The sequence below is a fragment of the Diadema antillarum genome, unplaced genomic scaffold, assembly GCF_040938485.1.
Source record: "Diadema antillarum isolate AM-2024a unplaced genomic scaffold, OU_Dant_1.0 seq00000766_RagTag, whole genome shotgun sequence".
Lineage (NCBI taxonomy): Eukaryota > Metazoa > Echinodermata > Echinoidea > Diadematoida > Diadematidae > Diadema > Diadema antillarum.
The window spans coordinates 17,003-35,681 of record NW_027271656.1 but is presented as its reverse complement, the minus strand read 5'-3'; the positions used below and the strand labels follow the sequence as shown (position 1 = coordinate 35,681).

General features: G+C 38.7%; 1 protein-coding gene across 1 annotated transcript in view; it reads right to left on the bottom strand.

Moving 5' to 3' along the window:
- Positions 1 to 10,287, bottom strand: part of LOC139738724 (uncharacterized) — a 133,746-nt gene extending 123,459 nt beyond the window's left edge. The window contains exons 1-2 of the mRNA XM_071649361.1: positions 8,968 to 10,287; positions 156 to 230 (exon numbers count right to left, since the gene is read on the bottom strand). Of these exons, the coding sequence (XP_071505462.1) occupies positions 156 to 230; positions 8,968 to 10,028 (1,136 nt within the window). The 5' untranslated portion in view covers positions 10,029 to 10,287. The remainder of the gene's footprint in view (positions 1 to 155; positions 231 to 8,967) is intronic.
- Between the last annotated feature and the right edge of the window lie 8,392 nt (positions 10,288 to 18,679).

Below are 18,679 nucleotides of genomic sequence, written 5' to 3'. Positions count from 1 at the left end.
GAACATAATTATGGCAAGCAAAAATATTTGCATGCTTTTATTTTCGCGCTAGTTTCTGGTTGCTTGAAATGCAAAAAAAATTTCCACACTGCGAAAATTTTCCACTTTTACAGTGTGATACACGCAAAAAGGATCTTTTTCTTTGAATTCCTTACCTTCCCAAGACTTTCCATAGAGTCTCTACAATCTTCTCCTGAAGAGGGGGTCTCTGAGTGCAGTAGCCAGCATACCTGTGACAACAGAGGTAAAAAGAAGGCCAATGAGTTTACATCACCAACCTGAAAATGCTCAGATTCTATTGGTGATGAGGCTTTTCTCAAAACCATGGTTTCAGAGAATTCTAAATACTGTAGTACATTGTGCTGTATAGTCAATGATGTTGACAAGCCATGCAAAAAATATAAATAGATTCTTTAATATTTGGTGTGTATCTTTAATATTTGGTGTGTATGTCATAGCTGTTCACTTGCCTACAAGCATATTATGGCTCAAATATTAATTTGTTGATGTTGTTTGCTTTTGAGGGAGGCTTGACAGTTATGCAAAAGCAGCATTGATTTACAAATTGTACAAATGGAAAAAAAATTCAAAAGGACTATCTAAAGGATTCCTTATTTCATATTTAATTGAAGAATTCAGTTCAGGGACATCGAAGAAAGTCTGCAATATATATTTTGCAGTTATTTTTGCAAACACTGTGTCAGTTTTAACATAAAAGAGGCAGTCTATACACTTCCCTGGTACTACAGGTAGCAAAATCAAGCACCATAAGCAAACCATATTTAACAACAGAGATACTTTTTTTCCAACTTACAGCGTCAATCCTTATTTTGCTTCATTATTAATTAAAAAAAAATATATATATTCCTAGCTCTCTTAGCTGCCAGTCTATGCACAATACAAAACTGCAGCATACTTGTATGTACGGTACTTTGCTCTGAGTGTGCCTTCAACAGCATGGTATAGATATTCTTAATAGCACCTACAAATTGTAATCTGTCTACAAGGTTTCAATGGGCTATTTCTGGTGTGATTGCACTACAGAAGTACCCAGAATGGAAACTTGGCATGGGCATGAGCCCATTAAACTCGCTTTGTTTGTGCGCCATTAGTCGCAGCTGATGCTGACATACAATGTTCTTTTCATTTTCATCACACACCGACCAGGCTTGCACGGCGAAAAGTCAACACAGCACATTGTCAGTTGATGTGACCTTAAGGACCGCGAGAAGTGAAAATGGCAGCCAATTTATTCAATGGTACTTAACATCAAATACAGGTGAAGTGATATCAATTTTCCATGAGTAGATACTTCATTGAATTACACAGAACACCTGTGCTTAGATATCTTTTCTTTTCTTTTTTTTTTTTTACAGTACTGCGCATTTAAATTCACCTTACTTTTTGGTATACCACTCCCCAACATGTTTTTCTTGTTGTAAAGTATAAAGTACATGTTCATTGTATTTCAAAACACTGTACACTTGCCACTTCTCCACCTCTGGCACTCGCAACTCAGTTTGACAGATGACATATCATTTGAGTACTAAAATGTATTTGACACTTGACAATAAAATGCACAACACTTGTCAGACTTTCCAGCGAGAAGAGAGAAAGTGGGGGGGGGGGGGAAGGGGGGTTTGAAACACTGATATGTCCCATGTATGTCCTGATTAGTAATGATGTATTGTTTTGTTGATTATGGATACACTTTTGTTAATAATACCACAGATTTTGCATTAGGACCAAAATCCATAATGCTTGTCATTGAAAGTGGTGAGGTCCCCTAAAGCTCAGTATTTTATATTTTCTCCCATTTTCGGGAAACTTTGAACATGTTAGTTTGCCTCATGCACTGTAAATCAATCAATCACCTATAAAAATATTTTTTTTTTAAAAATCTGCAAGTGCACAGGAGCCTGCAAAATCAATCTACGAGTACCATTGGCAACATAATTCATCAATATGGTCTCTTTCATGTCAAGACACCTAAAAAGTTTGAGCTCTCCATATTTGGCCAGAAACTACAAAAACAGACGATCTGAAAACACAAAAGATTGTTTTAAATTGACACTTGCACTTTGCTATTACATGTATAATAGGTACCTACCACAATGTGTTTCACTGTAGGCCTATGCTTTTAACTGTATGCTCATGAAATACATAAAACTGAAATATCATAAAATACATATTGGTAGGCCCAATTTCCGACTAGAAGAGCATACTTGATCGATGCAAGTGGGAATACACACAACAGCACTCACTATTTACATACTTACCATTCAATGGAGAGCGCATTAATGGGCACGCTTAGTGAGAGTATCTACATTGATTATGATCCAATCAAATTAATTGTTTCTTTTCAGACCAGCACATTTTCATATTCATCATCACGCAGAAAGACATAATGTTTGTAAATTGCCCATCCCTTGTCTAACAGTGTACTAATACATATTTACTTATGTAACTCATTTACCTAAGATTTTATGCTACATACGTATATCTTCTATCTTGTCTTGCCTACAAGAATGAATATTGATTGCAATTTACAAAGCATTTTACACAATAAACTTGCTTTTGAGTGACTTGCTTGTTTTGTAAGTGATGTGTCACATACAATTTTATACATATATGCACTTAGAATTTGCATGGGTAACTACGTAGTAATCCATGGATTGGATTTCAGCTACCTTCGTGAATTTTGGCCCAGCTTGGATCTAAACTGCATCTCATCTGTACCAACCAGTGCAAGGTATTGTACAGGTCTCTTTAGCCCTTTTTACACTTGTGTTTCTTAACCCCGGACTTTCTCTGACCCAGGACTATCGTTAGTCCCGTACCAATTTTTTCAGCTTTTTACACTGGATCTCTTGTCCGGGGCTAAGGAGAAATCTGACCTTTTTACACTCGTATTTCTTAGCCCCGGACTTTCCAAACAACATGAATATTCATGATTACGCTGTGCACTGTACACGTACATGCACACACCGACAGCACTTGATTACCTCGTTTCTGATTGGTCAGTGGGGGTCGGACTTCGTCTCCGTCGCTTAGCCCCGGATTATTTTTCCGTTCTGTTTACACTCACTTGCTTGGCACCGCAATTGCGGTACTAACCCTGCTATTTTGCAGGGCCAGATAGTACCGGACTATCGGTGGGGCTAGCCCACTTTGGCAAAAACGAGTGTAAACAGAAAGTGGGCTAGGGATAGTCCCGTACCAACGGTGGGGCTAAGCCCCCCCCCCCCCCCCCCCCCTTAGCCCCACCATTGGTACAGGACTAAGCAAAAATTTACAAGTGTAAAAAGCCCTTACAGGCCTTATGTCACCTCTGCCCTATTGATGGGCTCCAAAATGTTGTGTTAGCTTCTTTCATTTTCCTCTGGTGCTTTTTGTTGTTATTGTTGTTTTGCTGTTTGACCAAAGTCTGGATTGTGTTAAGACTAAGAGCTTGGGAGGGGGGGGGGTGGGGGTTGCCTGCCTGAAGACCTGCAGGTCATGGACAAGGTCACCCTGTCTGTCACCTAGAAGCCTCCTCACCTGCCATTTAAATCTTGCTTCACCCCAAGTAAATCACCTGTAATGTTTCACGCTATCATACTGTGCCTTTAGCAGAAGTGCTGAATAGAGAATTTTTAATAATAGTGATAAACAAACCCAGCATTCTTCCTGAAAATAGTCTCTTAAGCCATGCATGATTGAATGAAGTTGGAAGCCTAACTATCACAATTGGTGCACCTTGACAAAATGGTGTCAAGTTTGCTCCAGTAATTGTCCTCATTTTTGATAAGTTCTGAGAAAGAGTGCAGGAATAAAATGAGCTAAGGATTTAATACTGAACAACAAGGGCTTTGTATACATACAAATACAGTATGTACATGTATGCCTTGGCCTATGTATTCTGTTATCATAAAAGATGTTTACCATAGATAACAAACTTTGTCCTCATCTTAAAGTAATCTGTCAGTGAGTCATTTCTGATCAACTTGTATACCTCCCGCACACAATGCAAACACACATACTGGTACTGTAGCTGCACCTTTAAGTTCATGCGATTGATTTTACTTGCTTGCTTTTTAAAGGACAAGTTCATCTAAATACACTGTATGTGTTGATTGAATGAATGCAGCAATATCAGCAGGACACATCAGTGAAAGTTTGAGGGAAAAAAGAAAATCTGTTCAAAAGTTAAGAATTTTTAAAGTATGCATGTCACTATCGCTGCCTGGATGAAAAGATTACCATACAATGTTCCAATTTGTCATGCCACTGCAGGACAAAGATATATGTTATAAAGAAAATATAGACAGAATTCAACATACTTTTATATCTCAAGGAAAATGAAAGAGCACTTGATTTACCCATTTCAGAAAGCAGGGGAACAATATTACCCTTAACATGTGTCAGTAACAACTGCAAATCAAGGGAATTTGTACATTTTGTTTAAAAAAAAAAAAAAATTGTGGAATTCTTTTTATTTATATCATTGCCTATAGTAATGTCACAAATTAATGTGGTCTTCTCATCCAGCAATGATGGCAATGAAATATGAATACAAACTATTATTCAAAACTTTTGAACGAATTGTCCGATTTTCCTCAAACTTTCCCTCATGTGTTCTCCTGTATTAGAACATTCTGCATTCACTCAAGCCACACATACACACACACTGTACTGTACATTTTATTTTTGGTGAACTTGTCCTTTAAAAGCTGGCTGACCCCGAGACACAGCTGCATCCCGGGTTCTCCCTGACGGTGGACCAGCATAAATGGCTAGCTACCAAGATCAGCTGAGCACAGACCCCACATCTACAGCATGATAGCTTCCTGCACATGAGCATGATGTTGACTTTGCTCATTTGACACAGGAAATGGATCACCCCGTGTGACATATTCACACCAGTGTCGGCATTGTGCCCACCAGCCAGCATGTACAGGATCCCATGATTACGCAGACTATGTATGCCGTCGCTACATGAATGATATGGCACGCAGCTAAGCAACGGATGCAATATTTTGAAGGGGCAGTTGAGAGGGTACAGGGGAAGAAAATGAAATTAGCTTGTACAAAGAACATGCACAACTCTTTATCTCATACATTGTATCTCCAAGCAATGTGCCTTTTTGCCTGTTTGCACTGTGCCTTTTTGCCTGTTTGCACTGTGCCATATCTACTTATAAGTTAATTGATATACAATGTTCAAAAAATGAATAATTCATTATGTACAATGTAATATGAATATATAGACCTAATGAATAACATATAAAGTAATGTTGTGACCAAACCTTGAAACCAAAACATTAATATTTGATGTAAGCCTAACTTAATGCAAGTGGATAAAAAATGAAATGTGAAATCTAGCTTATCAACGCTTGTTAAGTTTGAGTCCACTAGTTCAATAAAGGTGTTTGCAGAAATTGAACATTCATATGCTGTTTAATGTTTTTGTTGATCACTATTCGTCATTTTTGTGTATAAGAAGACGAGAAACTCGAACACACATAAAATAAGTTTGTCTTTAGTGTTGCCTGTACTGCTGACAGAAATTTGACCCCTAGTGTATAATGTGAGCATAGTCAACCCTGCACTCTCTCATGTTCAGTGACAGTACTTTGTACTGTAGGCCTACAATTGTATTTGCTTTGCAACGAAGGTACCTTGTAGTTGTACATTTACTGCTCAGAAACCCATTTCTTGTGCATCCATCATGATTTTATTTCATTCGTTTGATATAGATGTTGTTCATTTTAGCATATCTTACATTCATAGTCTTATTTCCAAATGTAGGCGGTTGTGTTATGCCTCTTATGTAGATGATCATTTCCACAACCCAGTGGTATGAAATAAATTTAGGCCTAAATGAATGAATGAATGAATGAATGAAACGTGTTTCAATTCTTACCATAACACAGATTAAATATGGGGAGGCAGATTGATGCTTGTCACTAATTTATCATACATCTGCAAATAAGTTTTTTTTTTTGTTTTTTTAACATGAAGAGTACATGAGACATGCAGTCCTAACAATTCCCACAAACCACGAACCACACTCATACCAGACAGCACACTCACAACACTAAGAGACTAGCCTGCTACTCCTGTCACTTTTCAACAAAGACTGTCTGCACTACATCAATGGACCGACCACTGAACATAATTGGTTCTTCCTTCCAACATTTTTAGCGGTACACCAAAGCTGGAAGGAGTGAGAAATCCTCATTGTGAGGGCCTGATTGATCACTGACTTAGTGTGCGCACCCAAGTGTACGTGTTTGATTGCAGGATGTGTGTGAGTACCTTTGTTTACAGCTCACACGCTGAGAATACTAACTAGCTCCACTTGCAAGCTACAACGTTGTACATTTGTATCTCTCTGCACATAATATTAGAGTGAGAAGTGAATATGGACATTTTTACAAGGCTCTGTTGGTGTATGATATCATACCTACAGGTCGTAGCTAGTGATAGAGAGAGTAGGCAGTTTCCATTGTGAAATTCGTAACTACTTGAAGAAATTGGGATTTCAACAATAACAAGAAGCATCATTCTGTTCTCCATCAACTTGGTTTGTCTGCACACTGCTACTAATAATGTTGTATTGAGCAGCCTTTGTCTGTTACAAAACAAAACATGTATCTTGTTCAGTTTTCCTTTCACTTTTGTCAAGTTTGTTGCTTGGCTGTCTGCATAAAGGGGAAAGTTGAAACCCCTCAGTGATAGAATGTAACCTCAGAATTTTATGATTATGAGAACAAAGTTATAAGTCATAAAAGCTTTGAAACAAAATATCAAAGTAAGGTTTCACTGAACCTACAAGTATGTATACACTGTCCACACCAGACGATCACATCTGTTGTTCTTACTGATGTTGTTGTGAACGAACATTACTGTGTATGTTTAAGGGGAAGGCTAGTAACTGATCAGTGGGAATCAGTGAGAATGCTGGAGGATGATTGTTCCAATCCTTGTGGGATTCATTTAAGAGTACATTGTATATAATCTATTGTTGTGTGAAAATTATTTGCTTCAGAATTGTCTCATATTCAAGTAATGTGCAGTTTAATGTTTCCAGGTTAGTGTGCCTGGTCAGTGACGGGGCATTAATCTGCACATTACTTGAATATGAGACCGTTCTGAAGCAAATAATTTTCACACAACAGTAGATATATAATGTACTCTTAAATGAATCCCACAAGGATTGGAACAATCATCCCTCAGCATTCCCACTGATTCTCACTGATCGGTTACTAGCCATCACACATGTCAAGATTCACACAATACCTTTGATGAAAATTATCAAACTTTCAGTATAAACTTTAAGAGATTGCCAGAGTCGAAGAATAGTGAGTTTTGAGTATGTTAAGAAAGAGCATAACTGCGCTGGATCTGACAGACCATTTTTATCACACCTCAAAGCTTTGTAAAAGAAAGGAAAAATAGAAATATTGTGATAGGGCTGAAAGAATTAACTTGTAATTGCTCTTCTTCATGGATGTGGTAGCAATTCATTTGGATGTCATCAAGCAAAAAGATCTTTACAGGCTACAAATACCTTCTGTCTTGCACAGTGTCCCCATACTTAGTCTGTGCAAGTTCAAGATTCTATAAACCAGAGCTAATCCTTTGGGTACAATGAACTGTTGGATTGAGAGACCAAGATGTTCATTGTAATACCCTACCTAACAAGTTGTTCTCTATCACTATCATTTTATATCAAATTCTGAGGTTAGTATTTAATCTCAGCAGCATGGAATGTGACATGTCTATGGAGCCATTCACACTGACAATGAAAAACTCCAATGTCACACAAAATCTTGACATTCTAGCGAGAGTTGCTTGGTAAATTGTGCCACAGACCGCTAGTAGCAGAAGCGTTGTGAAATAAATCACGCACCAAGGGTGTTATAATATTTCAAACTGAAAAATTTCCTGTGATGACTTACAGACAATGCGTAACTGCAGAGAAAATTCAGTTTTTGTCTGAATGTGACTTCCACTTATTAAGATCCCTTACTATAAACCCACAAACATTAATGGCATTCACATGCATTTTATTTTGGTGAATCTTGACTCCTCGCAAACTTTGTGAAAGTTTGATGTGTGAGAAAGTTTTCTGTTTTTACAAAACTCCCCATGGCTACACACAAAACGTGGAGCTATTCAAAAGGGCAAGGCCATGGTTAACCTATTGAAAACTAGATCTAGTCCCAACTGACTGCGGCAATTCGCTTGATTATGTCCATAAAGCTTCACAAGTTTCCTAGTTACTCACGAAATTTGAGCAAAATCGGTTTGAGGCATCATATCTAAAATCATGGATTTAAATGCGATGTCAAACGACCCATGCGAATGCTGAAATGCGAGCGATTACTGGCGTGAGTGTCGCCAGGCGCGGCGGGCCGGCAATGCTTGAGTGCAGACGTGGCGACTGAGTACGGAGAATTTTTCCGTACTCAGTCGCCACGTCTGCACTCAAGCATTGCCGGCCCGCCGCGCCTGGCGACACTCACGCCAGTAATCGCTCGCATTTCAGCATTCGCATGGGTCGTTTGACATCGCATTTAGATCCATGATTTTAGATATGATGCCTCAAACCAAATTTTGCTCAAATTTCGTGAGCAACTAGGAAACTTGTGAAGCTTTATGGAAATAATCAAGCGAATTGCCGCAGTCCTTTCATTTTCGCGTTGCATTGCAAAAAAGCGTGGATACTATACTCAAGCAGGTGTCTACGGGGAATGCGTGTTTTAAATAGCAAAATTAGGCCTTCCTCAACAGACTGACTTTGCAATGACAAAGTTGCTCGAGGGAAAAAATGACACTTTTACTCAAATGCCAGAACACCTTAATTTTTTATGGCAGCACGAAATAGAAGCCAAACACTTTGAATTTTGTCTATGACCTCAATATTTTTTTGCTATAAGAATGGGCCTAACGCCTTCAGTCTGAAGAATCCCATCTTACCCATTCTGCAAGGCCATTGACGGCTGGGGACAGCTGATTCCAAATACTTCTTCTTCCGGGATTTGATGCAGGAGTACCTGTGTGATGGCCTTGTCGGAGTGCTCCGACTCTTGAAACAGGTACATGACGTGTTCCCGCTCTCTTCGCATCAGCTCCAGGGCACCCTTCGTGTTTCCGTACAACCCTTCGTCGCTGTCACTCGTGCACTTAACAGAGATGAAGAACATTTTCCTTTTGCCCGGCACGGGATCACATCCACATAGATCGACTGTAATCTTGAACAAGCAGGCCTGGTGACCTAGACAAAACAAAATGGGGTCACAGCCGGTCTCCGTGAGAGGACTTTGATTGACGACGTCTGGTCCTACAGCATCAAGGAACTGTTGCCTGGGATCTACTCGTTTCTTTCCACTCTCCCGAATGAGCCGTATATGCTTGGGTTCAGGCGATAACTTTTTGGCAATTTTGTCAGCAAGAGTGTACGTTTTTCCCCCTTGTTTGGAAGCCCAAGGTCTACTTACAGTTGATTGTGCTGTGTCAAAACGATACGATATCTCCGATATAAAATAACCTCGCGGACAGGTAAAAAATGACCGCTGATTTTCTTGCCATTTGAAATTATGCTCCACAGAGTTTTTCCAAGGTACTTCATGATATTTGACCATTGGCATCTCTATTACTTGACCAGGATTTGGCTGCGGAATAAGATTTCTATGACGCTGCTCAGGTGGAACGCCATTTGGTGGTTTGCCCTTCCCTGGCGGGCCAGGGGCGGGCAACATCTGCCTGCCCACACCGACTTGCGGTCCACGATTGCCCAGTAATCCAGGTAGCAATCCTCGTTTGTGAAGATTTGGGTACCGTCTTCTCAGATCTTCGTTATTTTGAAGACCCTGACAACTAGAGAGATCTACGAGGAGGCTGATTATGAAACCTATGAGCACAAATTTGACCATATTCGTTACTCGAGTTCTTCTCCAGAATGGGCATAAGTTAGCGGAGAAGTCCCGCCGCAAGCGCACCATCTGACGCATCACAGCTTGACGTTCGTGGCCGTCCATTTCTTGCTGACTAGTGAACTCCGCTCCGTCTGCACTGTTGAAGTCACACTAACCGTAACGCAAGTCATGTGAAAGATCCATATTTTCCGCTAACCAGTCACATATTACGTTTCCCATGATTACCTCAGGCTTTCTTGTTCAAATGGTGGCGAATATCACTGGCATCCCGTCTTGCACACACAGAAAAATAATCGATATCTAGGAAGGTACAAGTCACCGTCTTCGGGTCGATCGGGGAACCGACACTAGTAGTGGTACCGGTTATACCGTCGAAGTAGTGCACCCGGGTAGCGTACCTGCCGCCGTCGCGTCGACCGTGTGTGTACACCACGTACGGGCAAGCAGCACTTTACAGCTGACGTACGTCCGAATCCTTGCCGTCGACCATCGACGAGTTTGCATACTAGTAGTCTGTCAGTAGCTGGCGCTATCCAAAATGGATGCATACCGTACTTGGTAGTGCTCAAGGGTGCGTTTACTAGTATCAGTTTGACATAGTAATAACTACCTGTCCACCATCAAATTTGGACGTATCACAGTATGAAGATCGGTTTTAGAACACTGTAACTTAACTCGGCCATTACTAGGTTTGTGTGTGTGTGTGTGTGTGGGGGGGGGGGGGGGGGGGGGGGGGGGGGGGGGGGGGGACTTTCAAAATAATGAGAAAAGATTATTCAATCAATCGAAGAGTTTGTTTGCAAAAACCGATAAGTCCATTTTTGAAGATTTTGAAGTACGGTCCCTGTCAAAAAGTACAAAATAATACATTTTAAATGATATATTGGTCACTACATATAAAGGCACATTTTTGAAGTTATGGTCAAAAGAAGTAAAAAATGTCTTATTATTCTCTTTATTTTTCTTGACCTTTAATCGCAAATATCTCCATTTGGCAAATATGGACTTATCGGTTTTTGCGACCAAACTCTTCAATCGGTTATGCAATGAGTCAAACAGGCGGAAATTAGGCCCTACTTGAATGAAAAAGATGTATTTTTTTCTTTTGTTTGCTCTCTTTGCCAAACAATTTATTGCAAATGAATTTCAAATTGTTGCGATAGTATTACATTGAATGCGAAGGAGTCATCTTTAAATCATTATACATAGGACCTATGCTAACATTCCAGATTCTTAGAGACTTCCCCTTTAAGGATGGAAATGGGTTAGGATTTTGACCCGCTATCATGGGCTTTTGACAGGAAAACAAGAAAACTTTATCCCCTGCATGTCACAATTTTTTGGAAGGGAAGCTAAAGCAGGTGATCGACGTACTTGCTTGCTGTTGCGAAATATCGTTCAAAAAGAAATGGCCGGCCCCGGCCACGTTTTTTTTTTTGTTTTGTTTTGTTTTGTTTTGTTTAAAGGGGGCACTTTATATTCCTGCTATGGTGCCACTTCCGGGTTTCATCAGCTAACGAGCAAGTGCCACTTCCGGGGTAATGGTTACACCCGATGTACTAGTGTAGGCATAGGGGGGGGGGGGGGGGGGGGACTGAGCCCCCACCCCGGTTCCGCCGGCCCTGAAGAAGGTCAGCTTGGCATGCTTTTGTGGAGAAACATGCACAGTAACGATAGGTACATGGGAGAATCGGGCAAACAATAAATTGCGTCACTTCTCCTATTTCGGCATTTTCGGGGTCCCAATATTCGGGACTCTGATATTTCAGGATTGTTCGGGAAAAGTTTTGAAGACTACCCCTAAATGAATATACTTCGGGAAAATACTAAAATAATCCATATTTCAACGACTTTAGAGATTTTTTCATCGAAATGAGTCTTTAGAATATACCCTTTCGCCCGAAAATCCCGAAAAATGCGGTACAAATGATCGTCTAAGGGGGGGGGGGGTGCTGGGCTGATTCCATGTAAAGAAAAAGGAATAAAGTCAAAATGTTGCCTTGAGTTCAGTGAGAGATTGCTAGTAGTGAGTTGATGATTATGATCACGTCAGCTGTTGGTTTGATTACGCGTGGTTGCGACTATAAATATCAGTGATTAACAGAAAGCATGGGAACTTAAAGAAAGGATCAATAACTATCCCATTTCAGATCCGAGTTTCACGAAATCTCTATCATTCTCTGTACGTTCTAAAGGTTATACTCTTTACTTTGTATTCTATATCGTGTGGCAATCCCAATCTGAGGTTAAATTCACACGTTTGGCTTCGTTTTAATCATGATTATTGCTATATAGGCAAAGATCAGAATCCAGATTTCATCGCAGGTGGATGACTCCGAGGGGGAAGGTACAGGTTAAAAAGAGAAGAGACTGTACATACGTGTATCTGACTATCATAATCTAGAAATAACGTTCTATTACAAGTTTTAGTAACTCAGTCAGCGGCAACTTTGCCACTGTTCTGTTAACAGAAGCAGGGAGGTGAGTCTCACCTCCCTGACAGAAGTTATGACTCAAAGGACAAGTCCACCTTCATATACATCAATACATGTGGATTGAGAGAATGCAGCAATATTAGTAGAACACATCAGCGAAAGTTTGGGGAAAATCGGACAATCTGTTCAAAAGTTATGAATTTTTAAAGTATCTGCACAGTCACTGCTGGATAAGAAGACTGCTACAGTGTATGATGTCACATGCGTACGACAATATAAGGAAAACATAAAGAGAATTTCACAAAATTTAACTTTTTGAAAAAAGTATACATTTCTTTGACTCGTCACTGACTCATGTTAGAGGTAATATTATTCCCCCTTGTCTTCTGAAAGAGGGAAGTCAAGTGTTCTTTTATTATGCGAGAAAAGTGAAAATATCTTGAATTTTCTTTATATTTTCTTTATCGTTGTGTACATGTCAATCCACATGTCTATTAAGGTGAACTTGTCCTTTAAAAGCCTTGTCCATGTATATTTCTTTTCTTCTTCTTTTTTTTTTTCGAGCCCACAACTCAAACACTAGGTCTTCGAGAGGTTCCTTATACACTTACACACACACATGCATATTCACAGTGAAATTTCAAAATATTTATACTTGTGAATGTGTACAATAAATTCAGCTTTGAAGGATGATAACACTATTATGTACATTGTCTCCCATCAGAGGGCGCTATACTGTCTTCACCAGAGCGGGTTGATATCAACCGTAACCCGCAGCTCTCTTCACTATCAGTCTTATAGAAGGCTCTGTTCACTATCAGAGCCCGCAGCTTGCAAGGGCTCTGTTCATGCACGTTGAGTCCTGTCCAATAGTTCTATTGGACAATTCATTCATTCATTCATTCATTCATTCATTCATTCATTCATTCATTCATTCATTCATTCATTCATTCATTCATTCATTCATTCATTCATTCATTCATTCATTCATTCATTCATTCATTCATTCATTCATTCATTTATTCATTCATTCATTCATTCATTCATTCATTCATTTTATTTCCACACGGGCACTTGTTTCAGCCACAAGCAGTTCTTCCAAAAGTCCGTGCATCATTGAACATCAATGACTTTTTATGTTCATCCTTAAGGTAATGTTTCTTTCGCCATCACACATGAACAGACAACTAACACCAGTCGGGACTTTAGCCTTTCAATGTTATGCTCTGAAAATATCTTCTATACTCACCAGGGTAAGTTTTGGCCAATTTCTCGAGATAAATCATTTGTGGAGAAATGACAAATGGACGACAATTTTAATTATAAGGCATATGAATGGACTCGGTGATTTGATAAGATACCACGTGACGAAGATAATAAAAATAATACTTAGAAATTCTTTATATTTGTCAAAATAATAGTGTAAAGTATCAGTTAAAAAAAAAACCAAGAGTCGTCTTTTATCTTCTTGTCGCATTATAAGCAATTAGAGATGAACAGAGAACTGCAGTATCCTATAACACCTCTCTACTTAAGTTACTCTTCCCTTCGGTTTTTTTTTTCTCTCTCGTGTTTTATGTATCATGTATGAAGAGCTGCAAGCATAATATATATCAAGCTATGCTTAAGCTGTAACCCTTCTGTGTTAATCATTGTACCGTGTATACACTTTTGTTAAACAGCATGGTAAGCAAAGTATCGTATGCATGTATGTATGTATGTGTATATGTATATTATGTATGTATGGGTGTATGTGTGTGTATGTATGCATGCATACTATCAACAATGTGTATAATGTACAATGATAATGCAGAAACCAAAAAATCAAATCAAATCAAATCAAATCAAATCAAAATCAGAGGAATCTCTGAGTCAGCGGTCAAAATAATCAGTAAATACTTATTGCACGAGATGCACGAATTGATCATCGATAACATGAATGTGATTGTGAAAGAGATGTTTACAAGGATTAAAGAGATCAATATGGAAGCCATTCAGTCACTCTATATACTTTGGCTCGGGCATAGGCTGTGAAATACATAGCGGCATTAAAAAAAAAATCGAATGTTGTAGGGCTTGAAAATTATTTATCATGCACATATGGAAGTACTGATGTGGTTATTACTGGAATTCGCTTTACAGGGTCATTACCATTACTGGAACGAAACAAAAAAAAACCCAAATAAATGATTAATTGACATAGAGCAAACTTTCGTGCATCCGAGTTCTGACGAATCTTTCTTTCGGGAAGTTAAAATTACCCCCTTGTCCCAACTTATTCCTTTCTGCCAGCAACTTTAACCTGTAATAATGATCATTAAGGAGGTCTTACTCTAAACTGTCAGTTTTACCAAGGAGTTATTACACAAACTCCTTGGTTGTACCGTAGACGTGGGGAGTGTTCGCTGTTGACGGTCCAACTGCGGATCTCGGATCTGGAGTCGGTGTGACTGCTGCGAGTGAGTTATCTGCTGCCATCTACCGTTTCGGTCCACACAACAGTGCCTTTGCCCCGTCCTCTTTTTCTCTCGCCCATATGCACATAACTTTACAAATTCTTCCTGCTTCTTGGATTCGGGATCCGACAGAATATAGACCTGCCGTCTTTGATTATGAGGCAATGGCTATCATCAGATACAACCATCAATCTAATCATAATCATTGCATTAATTATCTTTATCATCGGGGAAAACCATCTTTGGTAGATGTTAAATGTAATGAGCCTGATATTGTCTGGGTACATCAGTTCTTCCGCATCGTGATCGAACAACACAATTAGGGGTCCTTTTGTTGTTGCTGTTGTGTTTTTTAGAGCAGCATTCACACTTGCTATCAAGACGAGATAAGCAGTGCATTTTACTGCGTATATACGCTTGCATAATGTTAATTACGTCACATAGTCTTGTTATACTGATATAGTTTATTGCCAGCTTTGAAAAAAAAACCAGACAGACAAACAAACAAATAAACGAAGAAACAATCAAAAACGTATTCTTCTGCTGAATCAAAAGAAGAAGAAGAAGAAGAAGAAGAAGAAGAAGGTAAATTGGATCTATGGCATTTCCATTTTAGGTCGAATATATTTGTGCTTATAAAGACGAGCTTTTCTATACAGGATAATGACTGATTACAGATCCTTGATTACTTTAAATTACTTCTAGTTAAAACGACACTTAAACTGGTTCACCAATAACTATAAGAAGCAGCATAAATATACAAACAAGTCTGAAGTGAAGGCGCGTTAAAAGACATTGATGCATGCATAAAAAAAATGGTTTATTATGAATTTTTAAGTGGCGGTGATATAATTTCACAACTTGTTATCCTTTTCAGTATAATACCATGGAGTGATATTACTCAGTATACGTCAGAGATGTTGGATAGCAGGATCATACTTATATGTTCGTCAATTCCGTACACTAGCTTGAAATATCTAACACACTATTAGATACATAGTCCCACACATGCCACAGCTGTATTGACTCTATTCCTAAAGTTTAATGTATTGTAGATCATAAAATTCGATTAAGATACGGTACAGAAAGAATATTCTGTCAAAGCAACACGTTGTACACTACTACTAGTTGTTGTTACAAAAAACATTTCCCACTTTTGATGTTTAATAGCTCGAAAACTACATATCAGATGAAACTGTCATTGATATGAATAATAGCTGAATAGTGTACAATTTAGTTGGAGGTGATGTCGTTGATTGTCTGGGTGTCAACTACACATACCCATACACATCAATTGACTTCTGTGCAAAGTTAAAGTTTTGTGCATAGGGTGGAAATAGAGCACAATCTGAAACCTAACTGAAAAAATAATGTTTAATTTAATGAAACTGAATTATGCTGTCATTTTTCAAAATTGCCTCCAACAAAATTGTACACTATTCAGCTATTGCTTGTATCAATGCCAGTGTTATCTGATAAACAGTTTTTGAACTATTAAGGATCAAAAGTGGGAAATGTTTTTTGTAACACCTATATATATTACAAGGATCATAATTTCTCGTATTTATCACATGAATATTAATCGGTCACTCCCCACTGAACAAGACAGAAGTGAACAACATTCCCCTTGGGACCAAATGTGTAACGGCATGCAAACACGACAAATAACACAGCAACACACATACACACACACACACGCGCACATGCGCACACACACACATCCATCGATTCACACACACACACACACACACACACACACACACACACACACACACACACACACACACACACACACGCACACACACAACACACACACACGAGCACACCAACATTACATTTTCTGCCGCTCATTTTGGTGTAAGTATCTTCATAGAACGTGATAAGTTTACTTGTTGACGATCTCGCATTATCATCACGAGTGTTGATGTGAATTTCCTTACATTTCCCTTTGTAATTCCCATACCCCTTCTTCTTCCCCTCCCCTCTCTTTCTATCTCTCCTTCTGTTATACATATACTATGATACGTCCGTTATCCCCCGCTCCACTCAAATGATTGTATATTCGCAACAGTCCTCTCTCTTTCCAGAAATAGCTCTTACTGTATGGTCTTTAATCGAAACAAAATTGTGTTAATGTGTATACATATAAGATTGTTCTAAACATTCATTAGAACTCCATTTTAATTGTCTTTCCGTCTTTCTAACTTCTCATCTCCGAAACCGATGTCAATGTGTTCTGTGGGATTATGTTACGTTTTCATGGTTTTGTTTTTAATTGTGGGATACGACAAACAAACCTTCAAAGTACAGCCAATTTTCTTTACAATGGATGGCAAAGATTCATGCCCCTCACAATCATGCTGTCGAAATTGCGAAAGAGGAAAAGAGATACTGATATAACAACGAGCGGGAAGCATATTAAAGGGATGGTACAGTATTGGTGGAGATGAGAATTGGGCTTTTAACTTTTTGCGAGATACCAAAAAAACACTTATGAAATAGTACAGAGCATACCATCTAAGAGGAATTCAAAGTTTATCTGATGAAAATCGGGTTTGGAATAACTGAAACATCCAAAAACAAAGTAAAACAAAGCGATCGTAAAAAAGTGTGGGTCCCACACTAGAATCGCTCTGTTTTGGATGTCTCAGCCATTTCAAAACCAATTTTCATCAAATAAACGTTGAATTCCTCATGGAATTACATGCTCTTTCATATTTCATAAGAGGTTTCTCATTATCTCACCAAAAAATGTTAGAAACCTGAAATTAGGTCTCGACCAAAACTATACGATCCCTATAAAGTCTTGGTATACTGTATGATATGCGTATTGTGATCTTTAGCTTAAGAATACGTCTTGGACAGAGACTAGTTTTGAGATTTATTTTTTTTTCTATTTCAAAAATCTTACTTTCAAGGGTTATCAACCTTTACTCTTGTGTAAGATAACGTCAATCACCACACGTGTCATGCCAGCATGGATTTCGTCGAGGAATGTTTCTTTAGAACACGCTAACAAGTACTTTACTTGCAGTGGTATTGCTGGTGGGTGATGCTATTGTAGGCCTCTTTGCAGTTCCTTACACAATTGCATGTCGCCTGCAACAGTCGCCCGCGTCATGGATTTTTTTTTCTTTTCGCATACCCGTATGACAGATGACTTATGTCGTATGATGGGTCGAGCACACCATCGTCCTATTCTTGGCACTACACAAACACCCAGGAATCCCATTAATATTGTGTTTGCCAACAAAACCATTCCTCGCACCAACAATAACAATTACATTATAAATTACCTGTCGTTCGAATAATGTCGTGTATCTATTCACAGCCAAGATAGTGTAGACTCCGAGTTTTTCATGGTGAAATCTTGCGTGGATGTGACATACTTAAACCCCCAAAATGACGATAGAGTAGTTCTATAGTACAGTGATTCTCCCCTAGACAGAAGATAAACTGAGGGAAAATTTTATCAAGCGAAAAATTCTTTGACAGTGCTTTGGGGTACGATATACTTACTTTTAGGTTCTTGGAAAATTATATCTTGCGGCATAAATTCATTGATAATATAGATAATGAATATCCATGCTTTCAGACCTCAACATTGTCCTGTGTGACGGCAATTTGTGGTCAAGTAAGTATTGCTATTATAAACAGTGTTTTGCTTGAGCTACGAGGGTTCATAGTTTTGTCAAGTAATCATATCCATCGTCTTACAAACTTACGCTCTATATACTTAACGATGAATAAGTGGCATTTCACTTTGTAATACAGACTTTCACTTGCTCTTCTCTCTCTCTCTCTCTCTCTCTCTCTATATATATATATATATCTATATATATATATATATATATATATATAT